At 44.6% G+C, this 12,600-nt stretch overlaps 1 protein-coding gene across 2 annotated transcripts in view; it reads right to left on the bottom strand.

Moving 5' to 3' along the window:
* LOC306797259 (E3 ubiquitin-protein ligase Midline-1-like) overlaps positions 1-12,600 on the bottom strand; it is a 40,509-nt gene that overhangs the window by 14,455 nt on the left and 13,454 nt on the right. For both annotated transcript variants that reach the window (XM_079296526.1, XM_079296525.1), the window contains exon 2: positions 3,018-3,811. In XM_079296526.1, coding sequence (XP_079152652.1) covers positions 3,018-3,743 — 726 coding nt within the window. In that variant the 5' untranslated portion in view covers positions 3,744-3,811. The remainder of the gene's footprint in view (positions 1-3,017; positions 3,812-12,600) is intronic.

Here is a 12,600-nt window from a genome sequence, read left to right as displayed (position 1 = left end):
TGAGTCACGGGACGATAGTGTGTTGCAAAGGATGCATGCAATCTGCACTGGTTGTGTTGTTCAAATCCATGCAGGAGAAGGCTGTATGCTGCAGTAAGCAAGAGCCTTTGAAAGGGGGCAGGCCTTGTCAATCTCTTATGACGTCTAGAAATGCTGACTTGGTAGGATCCAGTCCTTAAATTGCGTCCTTAAAGTGGGCTATGATCTATGTGTTCATAATAACAATGAGCCACTTGAATAGCACCTGTACCAGGTGATATGTCAATGCTGTGTTCACAGCTTGTTTCTGCTGCCCCCAAGTGGACATAAATGAGACCTAAAGGACCTTAGCTATAATAGGAGTTTTGTCATTCGATTATTTCAATTTTATTTGGAAAAGTAAAATATGCCTTAACGGCCCCTTGTTTTGCACTCGTGAGTGTGATTTCAAGGTGTACAGCCCCGCCCCAAAGCACACTTCTACATCACTGCAGCAAGCTAAGAAGTTACACCACTGGAGAAGATTTTGTAGCTGCTCTTTAAATTACTTTGGGGAAGTTTTTCAAGGTTGTAATTGAAGGTGAAAAAAGCATTATAGCATGGACTATAATGAGGAAGTAAGTCGGGGGATAATGGGATTCCTGATATAAAAAGATGGATGAAGGCATGAAGGTAAATATCGTGCTTAAAAGGCTGTGAATCAAATGTTGTGTCTGTTTGCTTGTTATTGTGCATTTTGGCACAAAAAAGCCAGGGCAGCTGATTAAACCAAATGGATTACTGTCTAAAACACAACAAACCTATGATTTGAAAGCAAAGCTGAAACACACAGAAGGGCCCATCTTTTATCCTCGAGGTTCTTTCTCTTCCGACCCAGCGCCAAGGACTTTGAAAGCTATTTCAAGTCGCCTTCTCGTCAATTTCCTGTGACGGGGTAATTTTATCCCCCCAAAAGGATGGGTGTTCCCTCAATAACCTCCACGGCTCTTATCAGGCGCAACAGCGCTGCCACTGAAAAAAAGGAAACCATTCCAATCATCTGTTCTTGTTTGTTTTGTTTTGCCCGGTGCAGAGTGGGGATATCTCAAATTCCAGCAGATCGGTGCAAAAAGCGATATGCATGAAATGGTCTGGAAAATATGACCAAAACACTTTTTGACTTTTTAACTCCAAAGTGAAAGAACGGCACCAGATCTGAGTGAGAGAGGGGCAAAAAGGGAATGCCCTTTCCATCTGAAGAACCTGTTCTGTGGCCTGTTCTGTGCCTCCTCCTTAAAGAAGTTCGCCCCAAAGTTTTCCGTCCTTCTGAATTACAAAATCAAATGTGTTGTTCAGCATAAATATTGCATGGCGGTTGTTTCTCGCATGTACAGAACTTGGCTTTCTACTCAAACAGAATTAAGCCCGAGGCTGAGCTGTATATTTTACGCCTCACTGTTTATTGAAGATGCAGCAAAACAAGTCAGTTATTGGAAGAACAGTTGTTTTATTTCAAAGCTTGTTCTACATTCAGCAGCTCAAACTGCAAAGGAGCCACCTTTGTGGGATGTGTGTGTCCTCGGGCAATATATTTACAACTCAAAGACACGTTTCACTCTGTGAAACTACTAACGTTTATTACAAAGCTGCCGTTCTATGGTTGCGCTGTGATGTTTCAGTAATCACTGCCTATTTCTTCTGTGGGTACCACAACTTGGAATCGGCTGTTGCGATTCAGTTTCTTCAATTACATCACCGAAGGAATGGCTCCTCTCTGAGGACGTATTACAAACTACCGCGCACTTGAATGTGTTCCAAACTTCTGGCGAAAGGTAAAACCTGTTTCTCAAATGAGTCACGCCATGGCGTTTCATTTAAAGACGCTTCGAGAGGCTGAATAAACACTTTCTGAGAGCGCGTGCAGGAGGCTGCTGCTGAAAAATGCTCCCTGGGCAAATGACGCTTTGGAAAAGTTAGTTGTATTTCCTGTTACTTGTTCTTACGTGGAATAATGAGTGGTTGAAAAAATGTTTACGGTGGAGGAGTACGTCAATGCTCTGACTGAACCTGAGGAAAAGTTCAGACTTTTTACTTGACCATTTGGGTACAGTAAAGTGCATCTTCTGTATTGAAGGGGTTACATAAGTGGCACCAAGAGATAAGAGTATGAATATTATCCTGTGCTAGCTTATTTTAAATGGCTCCCTAGTTGATTTTTATTGCTTTTAACATTCTTCAGATTCATTTTAATGGCCTTTCTGCTTGAAACATGTCTGAAACATTTAGGAGATTATTAAAATAGTTCCTAAATAATTTAGCCAAATCACTCGAGGACTAAAATCATTAAAACGTTTTGTGTAACTCTGCCAATGTTATGCGTCAGTTTGCTAGTGAGGGCTGGTGCTTCTCAGCCTGAGAAAACTGACAAACGCCCAAAGTCCATACACTTTATGGAGGTTCAATACTAAACGGAAAAGTGCTTAAATATTCAATGTCAGACAGTTAGATTATGAGACGAAAGGCATCCTGTAGACATTCCAAGGAACATTTCCTTCTGCATGATCTCTGATCTGACAAACGCACACGTCCTGCCTCCGAGGCCATTACGAGCACACTCTTAATAGCCATGCCCAATTAAGCACACCTACACCCGGCATGCAATTGGTGCTCGTTAACCTGCAACCTCATTGAAGACACCGTGCCTCGTCACTAATGACACTTCCCATATTCACTGTGTGCGCACGCCTCTAAATATCCTCCCGGCATGCTGGCATGGAGTAGCGATTATGCTAATTGCTTAATTATTCAGCGGAGATAATAAGTCGGCATGAGATGATAAAATCTCACTTGATAATCGAGTTAGATACCTGGGTAAGGATTATAGGAGACGCCTGCAGAGCGGCATAACATTGAAGCTTACAATTTGTGTTCATGGAATGGAGGGAGTCCATGAGATTAAAATAAAGGCCGCAGGTTATTTAAACTCAGTTTTTGGAAAATTCCGCTTTTAAAGGCCAAATCACACCATGAAAGTCTTGTCATTTTACTTCTGCGCTTACCCTGAGTTTCTCATAGCGGTCGCTCAGTGCTGCCACCTGGTGGTCTCTGTGCCTCCCCACCAGTTTGCACAGCGAGCAGATCAGCTGATCATCTGTGACACAGTACATGTTCACCTTCTCCTCCTCGTGCTCCAGGCACTGGAGCCCTCTGAGGTGGGAGTCCGGCATTGGCTCGATGAGCCGGTGGCCGGTGAACGGCTTCTTGTTCGGGTGCGTCGCCCTGAGGCACTCCTCGCAGTACGACACCTCGCACGTCACACACGTTTTGACGGCATCCTGCGGCGGGTCCTGCTCGCAGAACTGGCACTGGACCGGTTCAGGAGGCATGACCGGGCTGGACATGGCGGCGCTGACTGGGACCAGCGCCAGCCGGTCGCTCCCTTCCTCGCCGGGAGAGTTGGGCCCGCTATGGGGCGCAGGCAATGGCAGCGGCAGAGGGACCCCAGCTGAAGATGAGGCCCGCTGAACTCTATCAATAATGTTCTGTAAGGTCACGTTTCTCTTAAGTCCTTCTAGTCCACGCTCCGGACTCAGGGAAATGACATATCGACAGGTGGGGCACTGGAAGGCGCCGATGCTCTGAACAGGTTCGTTGGTGGCACAGTGAGAGATGAGGATGCGATGGGCGCAGCCGAAGCACAGGCTGTGAGCGCAGGGGAGCAGTAGTGGGTCTTCAAAGAGCTCCAGGCAGATTGGGCAGGTCAGCTCTGACTCCAGTGTGTCCATCCTGCTCACAGGAGGCCAGGCGGGACCAGACGCAGCGTCAGCGAAATCCAGAAGAGCCGCTCAGCTGTCTGCAGGCCGGAGACAGACAGAGCGAGAGATGGTGGATGGCAGAGGAAAGGGAAAGAAAAGCACAGGTTTTGTGATTAAATGGTGTGAAACAGCTTACTTCACATTTCTTTCTTGGGAGGACTTATATCTCAATGGACCAGACCACTGACTGGACTTAAAGAATGGCTGTGTGGTAACTGCTGGATGTTCTAGGTGAAAATGAGGGACAATTGATCTCTCCAAAGGCTCGACAAACGAAATACTTTAAAAAGTTCAGTACAGTTTCAGCTCTGATGCATATAATTACATATAGAACCATAAAAACCAGCTTGGACTCACATAATCCATTGTACCAATCTTAATATAATGAATCATTTACCAATGGTAACAAATCCATTGAAGAAGAGTCAACCATGGCCTCAACCCCTTTCTATGGAATACCCAAACACAATATCCAAGCACACAAGCAACCAGATAGCCAACAATGAAGTCTCTGGGTTATCTTGAGTAACAGGGTCATGGTTTCTGGAAAGACGCACATTTTTTGTCACTTTGAGCACCAATCACGATAGAAGTGTAGCAATGCGTGTCCCTCTCTTGCTCCACCCTCTCCTCCGAATATGGTCACTTCTGGCGACGGTCAAAATTTCAAAAATATGTACTGTAAAGTTGGTGGTTGCTGTTTACTTTGTGTGTGCAGTTGTTTTTTAATTCGAAAATTTGATTACGCCTCAGAGGAAAACCCACACTTTCACATGGGACTGAAATCAACACCCAGTACTCAGTAGTATCCTATAAAGTAGTTTTCAAAGCCATGGTGGGGTTAGAAGATGTAAAGACAAGCTGTCTGCTGTTTCGTGAAATTTGTATTTAATTAAAAAGTGTTTAGAAATATTGTGTTTATGGTGATGAGTACAGCAGTAAGTTGATGATTAAGTGTGGCTGGGATCTTGATTACTTCACTTCCTATCAGCCCGTCCAAAAGTTCACTTCGAGCCTCTCTTTGAGTTAAAAGTTCCACTCTGCATGCAAGTTCTGTTTTTCTTTGTTCCCTCGTCATTGACAAACTCAGCCAGAGGGTTGTTAATAACGGCCGTTAGTTTGTGGCAGCAAAATGGAGATTTCACAACTGCTGAAAGCAATCTTTCAGCGCAAAGAGAGAGAGAAACATTTCAAGATCAGATGCAACTTATACAAACCCTTCAGGGAAATGGGTCCTCTGTACGCAGAGGAAAATAGATCACTGCGATGTAGATAAGACTAGAAATGGAATGGAATATATTGCAGATAATACAACGGTTAGATTTTTCTTGTGTGACTGTGTCAAAGGACATCCAGTGTGTTTTTCTCAAGTGGACATGCAAATGCTGTGAACAATTCTCAAACTAGTACAAATTCTTCTGGAAAACCCTCTGAATGCATTCTGACACTGATTGCATGCATTTGTGAGGCAGGAAAGGCGTCCACTCTTCCCATACAGGGAGGTATTTACAGCAGATGTCACTGCTCACTGAGCTTAAGGCTTGTGTGCGTCTGAGTGGACTGGAGAGAATATCCCTCCTATTCTCTCCCTCGTCATATTTATGCATGGTTTCCTTTCATCTTCTGTGCTGCAGATAAAGCAAGTCGCCTGCGATATCTCAGGCCAGATATCAGGCATTTGCAGTGCAGATGAGCTGCCGGATCACATAATAGATGGAAGGAGAAAAGAACATTTTTACATTTATGATTAATAAAGAAAAAAAGCTGGTGCTAGCCGAGCAACTTTGATCTCTTATTTCCAAACAAGAAAGGAAAGGCCACATTTTGAAATGAAGCAAATATAGAGGGATATAGAGGGAGAAGAGGACCGAAATTGAGTGGGAGAGATGGAAGTGATTCAGCAATCACACACTTGAAATGAAATGCTGTGTTTGGAGGGACTGTAAACACAAAAAATCCTTTGCGACGCACTCGTGTCCATACACATCGATACACACTCAAATTCCTACAAACACACAGCAGTTTCTCTGAAGCACCAAAGAGCCTCTCTCATGCGTCGATTTCCAGATATTTTGTCAGTGATGACTGAAGCTTGTTGTTGGTCCAGTAAAACTTGGAGAGCTGGGAATTCAGTCTTTCATGATTTTCTTGGCCTTTTTGGTCAATTTGTCTGTTCGGATAGACGCTGAAATCTTCCCTGTGACACCTTGGGATGTTCCTAATGTCTACGATTTCAAACACAAGTTTACACTTAAACTAAGTAAGAAAACCACCAGGGTGGTTCAAGCAAAAGGAGAGTCTCTTGGACTTGCGTTTGTGCTTTGCGTCTGCTGGTTGTGTACCATGGGTGGTGTCAATGTTGTTTTTACTGCCCCAAGTGGCCAAAAATCTATTAATGCAGCTTTAAGTTTTCATGCAGCATCATGCCCAAAAACATGCTAATAAAATAAAAATAAAATGCAACAGCAGTGGTTCATTAATTAAGGCACCCTGTCAGTGAAATTAAGCAATAAGCTTAATGTTGGAACACCTGGATTGAATTACAACATGTTTAATATGGCCATAATCCTACATAGCTAACTCGTCACAAAATCTTCTTTTTAAAACCCCCATGCATATATTCTCTGCAGATAAATGCATGGTGAGTGTACTGTACATTGAGCATTGTAAAGGGTGATCAGTGCTGTGTTAATGAAGAGGATTTGAGAATTCTGCAGTCCATCCTTGTGCACAGATGTCAGCCAGGTAACATAAACAGCAGACAGCATTTTACAAAAGCAGAGAGAATGCAGAAAACAAAAGTTCCTGACAAAGCCGGTAAAGTTTGACATTGATGGAGCTCTGACAGGCTACTGGTGACAGCAGGGGAAACCTGGAGGCACTAAAGGATAAAGACAATAAACCCACCTCATTCTGACAAAGACCAACCCAAATTTGACATGCATAGGTGCACAAATCCAAACTGGCGTGTGAGCCGGGGTGAGATGCCTCTCAGCTCACCGTAGGTGACACTGTTGAACCGTGCGTTGGGGTAACGGCACGAAAGGGAGGGTGAGCGTTCCAGAGGCACAGGAGGGAAGGGGAGCATTGAAATCTGAAGTCTGGGAGGAAAAAGGTGGAACAGGAATGTGACAACGGCATTCAGGCCGGAGGAGGAAAATCCAGGCGACGTTGTTTATTTTTCACCACCATCACTCGGTGATGGAGGAAAAATATGCCACTGGCTGTCAGAGCTGTCGCTGTGTGTGAAAGGCTTGTCCTGGTGTGCCGACACCACTAAAAACGTCAGTACCGTAACTGTTCAGTGGGGGGCGGGCTATACAAAGCTGAGGGAGCAGTGGAAGAGTCCTCCACTGTCTTATTCCTCCTCTTTTCTCCAGCAATACATGTTTCGTACCCAACCGAAAAACAGACTTCATGTACTATACATACTGTTTATATACTTCAGTATGGCATATGTCTTCATTAAAGTGGCTAAAATGATGTCAGAGAATGTACATGTATTTAGTTCCTTCCGTCTTTCTATTAGTCAGCACAATAACATCTGACCGATATGAAATGCTGAGCTGTGCGTTAGAGGATCTGTGGCGCACTTCTCCTCCTCTCAGAAAGAGTCTGATTCCTGTATCATCTTCTTCTATTCCTGGCAGTTTTCATGTCTCTGCCTCTCTCCCGTTACACGGCCGTGTAACCTGAAGTCCAAAATGCTACATTTCTATTTCGAGAGGTACAAATGTCATCGCCCTGATGCTCCTCTCGGATGCATGGAGTTATATTTTAAAACAAAGCCTTCTGATCCATAAATGTCAGCGAATAACCTTTTGCAACGGAACATTTGTTTTTCCCCACTTTTGATATTTTGACAGGTGTTCACTGGCTCCTTGGAGAGCAAATAAACACGAGAACAGCTAATGAAGCGCTTGAGAAATGAACCCTCCTTTCAGCTTTTCATCTCTCTTCCTGTTTATATTCCCGGACTCCCCCATCAGCCTGCGCTCCACCTCTAAATCTTTCATTGGCGTGTGGGTCAAAGGAGGCTGCGGCGTTCCCCTTCCACTCGCAGTTTAAGCTGTTCAAAGTTTCATAGGAGCTCTCCTGTCCATTTTCTGACAACTCATTCGACAACAGCACGATGCAGACCAAAACAGAGGCTGTGTTTTTGAAATGGGAAAGGAGTGCGAGTGGTTCCCGCGGCTCCACGATACATGGAGCCGCTCATGATGCGCTGGTAATAACTGTTCATAATTGCACGTCTCCCCACGGTTTCTTCTTCTCCCAGCTTTGTAACGGCTGTGGCAGTCCACGGAGCTGAACCGAGAAGTAGGTCATCGCCATTGACCTGCCTCACACACGTCATCATACACTGTGTGTGTGTGTGTGTGTCACTGTATGCTTTGTTCCAATTCTCCCTTACTGCAGGAGGCAGAAACTAGCAAACACACACAGCGAAGTGTTGGAACCAAGCGAAAGAGGGTGAACCATGTGAAGCTGAGTGTAAACATGATGATGTCAGCCTCCATGATGCCACATTGTCGGACCAAAAAAAAAACTCTGAATGAAATATGTTCACAATCGACCTAAAACCGGCCATGACTTAAAAAAAATGTCGCTTGGACATTTCGCCACTCCGGCTAATTGCAATTCTTCCGTCATCTTGAGTAACTGCCCACAAACATCACTTACTTTCACAGTAGGGACACGCACGGACAGAAGGGAAAGCTGCATATATTGACAGATCTTGTGAATTATAAACAACCTCCACCTTGTTTTTTTTCGTTTTTTTTAATGAACCTTGTTTACCTCCAATCTGTCGAAGAATTTGCCCCCCCCAACCGCTTATGGGATTTGAGATTGAGGGAGAAAAAACATAATCTGCTTTCATAACAGCAGCGCATAGCGCGCAAGGAGAGATTAACCCCCGACCCCACGGTCATGGTCTCCGTGCCAAAGTCGAAGCAAATTCCCTCCGCAAATGAATAATATATGATGTTTTATATCGTATATTGCTTGTCCATATACGCGGTGTGGATGCAGCCATGCAGAAAGTCTGCTGATATGCCCCCGCTGCCATGTGAAGCCACGTTAAAATATTATGCTGCAGCGTTTCCTTGCAAAGTATTTGTCTTTGCACCGAAGTATGCGATAAATCTTGCAGCGCTGGAAGGAATGCATTTTCTGTTGTGCACAGTAGACTTAGGCGTGCAGGTGCTGAAAAGTCCAATTAGGACAGAGGAAGAGATCGTATACTTTGGTGACGTGAACACGCCCAGAGCTAACGCGAAAGAAGTCCAAACTCCACGAGTGATTTAAAAAAAAAAAAGCTTAGAGCTTTTCAGATGTCACACTCAAAGGAGAATTAGATTTCAGAATCTCTCATCTCTTCGCATCCCTCCTTTTCTACTTCCTCTCCTCTCTCCTGTAAAGCACATTATCTGGATTGTTAGCATGTTACCAACACAAACTGTTGCCACACACATATTACATCTTTGTCTGGTTCCAGACACCCTGCCATGTTGATCCCTAATCCGCTTCCTACCACACTGGCTGTGACCAATCACGGCCTTTCATGTTCCGAAGCGGTCAGTCACACCTAACAGGATTGGCTGGTCGCATAGCCAATGGTCGGTCGGATGCCGAGGCTGTTAGTGATTGTGATTACGGGTGACATTTGTGATCGTGGTGTGTGTGTGTGTGTGTGGCGAGGTCCGTCTGGATTCTTGCTCGTGTGACCCACATTGGGTACAGTGTCGCAGATGAGATGAGATGTGATGTTTGGGGGCCAGAGATTACAGGGGACGCAAACAAGCCTGGTGCTGCTGTCCTAGACATATTTGATCGGGGTGAATGATCTTCGCACCCACGATACGAACACACACACACACGCACGCACACAGTGATGAGGATGTTGGAGTGCTTTTTGTAGCTTGAATAAAGCAGCACGTTGGTGGGATTCAATGCACTGTAACAGTTTAAAGTGCCAGTTATTGTGTCTTGATACTGAAAGCCCAACATGATGCACTTCAAGGTCACTTCTTTAGAGCAAGAAGCCACTCTAGTATGAGTCTTATTTCATATTACGTTGGCCGTGTGCTGCCCGGGATGATGGAGTATCTATCAGGAGTAACTGATGAGCACACGTGTGCTATATTTACTTTTTAAGACGCTTCAAATTTACTTAATGCCTCCCTCCATGATCACAATTATTCTACAATGCATTAATGTTGCCTTAAAAATATGTGCTTAGGATCCCCTGGCGGATATGAAAGTGATTAAATAGTGGTTATTCCCCAAAGTGTGAAATTCTCATCGCAACTTTGATTGGATGATGAAATGTTTTCGCCATTAAAGCGGCCCCAGAGAGCTGGCAGATGAGGTAGTTTATGCATTTATGAACCGATCGCTATGAGAGAAATGGATTTGTTTATCGTGTGATCAAGGAATTAGCTGAGAGTTCAATTTCTTCCCCTAAAAAACCCCGTTTGTTTGCACATGTGACTCCTGTTTAACCTGCGCATTGCTAAAACGACCCTGCTCCGCAGAGCACCTTGTATGTCACACCATCAAACATGTGGACAGCTGTGGAATATGCTTACAATTACACAGGCTTTTGAGCCGTGCATTTTATGAGCATGAACCATGACTTTTCAGAGCAAAGTGCGATGACATGATCTGTGTTTACATTGAAACCGAAGGGAAGGAATGTCAAAAAGAAAAACCAAGATGATATAGAAATCGAGAGGCCCCTCGAGTGGCAGATATTCCAAAGCCATGTGATCTGACTCTTTAACATCTGCCGGCCTGCAGCACATTAACCAAAACCATCCATCCATACCAAGCGGCATTTCTTCAAACTCACAATCGGGAGAGGAAAATAACAAACCAAGTCGCGTCTGACACCTGTGAAAGGTTGTTTATCAGGCGGCGCGCTCAAAGAAGCTGAGATAATTTCTGCTCCTAATGGATTAAACTGGAAACTGTTGTGGATTCATCAAAGTTTTAGAGGAAGTGAGCTTTGCTTTGATTGCAAGAAAGTTCTGGGATTGCAAGATTACTGTGGAATCGTTTGAAATATGATGTATAATCTCGTAGCATTCACGCAATCAAACAAAGATACAAAATGATTACTTGTATTGCGAATCCTACCAGGAATCGGTGTTAGAGCACGCATTTAGTTCTGCTGCTTTTACTGCCTTCATCTCCAAAATTTGCATGCAGTGCAAAATGGATGAAATGATAAAATATTTACAGTTCAAACGTTAACTTTTGGGTAATACCGCCCTCGGAATGTGTAAAGCAGTCCAGTGTAGAGGCTCCTGACAAAGTTTGAGGAACCACTTATCCTCTCCACGGCACTGCACGAGCTGCCAAGTCCCACTGAACCGGTCGCGCTCATTGTCGCACGTTTCCATGGCAACACTGCACGTCATTTTATTCGGTTGGTGATTAAAGAATGCACTGGGGTGAATAAAACGAACTGGAGTGGAAATAAGGGGGGAGGATGAGTGGAAAAAAAGTGTTCCAGTCTGTCTTTTTCTGAAGGATGTTTCGACAGCAATTAGCAGTCTGTCCCTCAAGCGTCTGAAGTCGGAGGCTGCTGACGCTTTGAAGACGAAATCAACTCTTTATCTCATGAGTTATACCTCCACATCGTTGTCATGGAAGCTCCACGCTGGTGAGCGAACGGGTTGTTTAGGGGCCAACGTAGGTGGCTCATGCTATCAGCAACCAGCAATGAACTGTTCTCCTTGTGTCTTAAAGCAACAGCAAGAGTGCACCTTTCCCTCCTGCCAGGTCTAAACAAAGCCACCGATGGGGCCCCACTCAGGGAAATAAATGACAATACAGCCCCGTCTATATTTGTCGGCATGGTTCCCACAGTCAATCTTCAGGTCTGGAAAAAAACCGTCTGAGAGCTGAGATGCTTTTCTCAAGCCCACCCTGGCTGACAATGCCAGTGAAACGTGTCGGGGGAAACAGGAAAGGCAACAATGCTGTATCGGCCGGCATCGTGACAACTACAAACAAACAGACGAAACCTTTTGTGCTTCCTAGTTTGTATTTGGCAAAGCAAATGTGGCAAAGTTGTATGGACTGAAAGTTAAAGTTCTTACAGATAAATGAAAGCACTATACCGTACGTATATGATCTGCACAGTTACTGAAGGTGAAATAGGACTAAAAGGGTGCACTATTCAGACGAACATCAAAGGAAGCTGCCTCAAAAGTCGCACATGCTTCTATTTAATGCTTTGGTTTTGCTTCGGTCAAAGTCGCACGCAGCATTCCTTTAACCATCAACATAAACTGCACTGACAGTACAGTATATTGCCTCGCCGATCAAACCCTGAACCTGGGTTTCCTTTGATCCCTGTGACCCGCAGCAGGTAAGAAGGATCAGTCGTAGCCCTGAGCCCGTGGCAGCCAGCTGCCTCACACGTGCTTCAGTGCCCACGAGACGTGCGCACACACACACACGTACTGTACTAAACACGCCTCAGCACACAGGAGATGCTGCGGGGTCGAGCACCTCCAGGAGGCTCATTAAAGCACACGATGACGGCGTTATAGATGAAGAATAATTATAAAGCTGTGTCACATTCACATACACACAGGAACATTTATGGGGAAAAAGTGCCATCTAGCTCAATATGTTAGCCATTAAATTAACTCTGTCAGACTTGCTCCCGTATTAAAGTGCTAAAAAGACCATTCGGGACCTTTTTAAAGCCGCTCGTATACACACAGCACTCTAGAACACATGTTTTAAGCATTCCTCAAGGCGCTGTCTCCTGTCCTTATGTATCTTGTGCTTCAAGCAACCACCACAA

This window comes from Melanostigma gelatinosum, assembly GCF_949748355.1.
Source record: "Melanostigma gelatinosum genome assembly, chromosome: 24".
NCBI classification, from domain to species: Eukaryota; Metazoa; Chordata; class Actinopteri; order Perciformes; family Zoarcidae; genus Melanostigma; species Melanostigma gelatinosum.
This window is presented reverse-complemented; position numbering and strand designations above follow the sequence as displayed.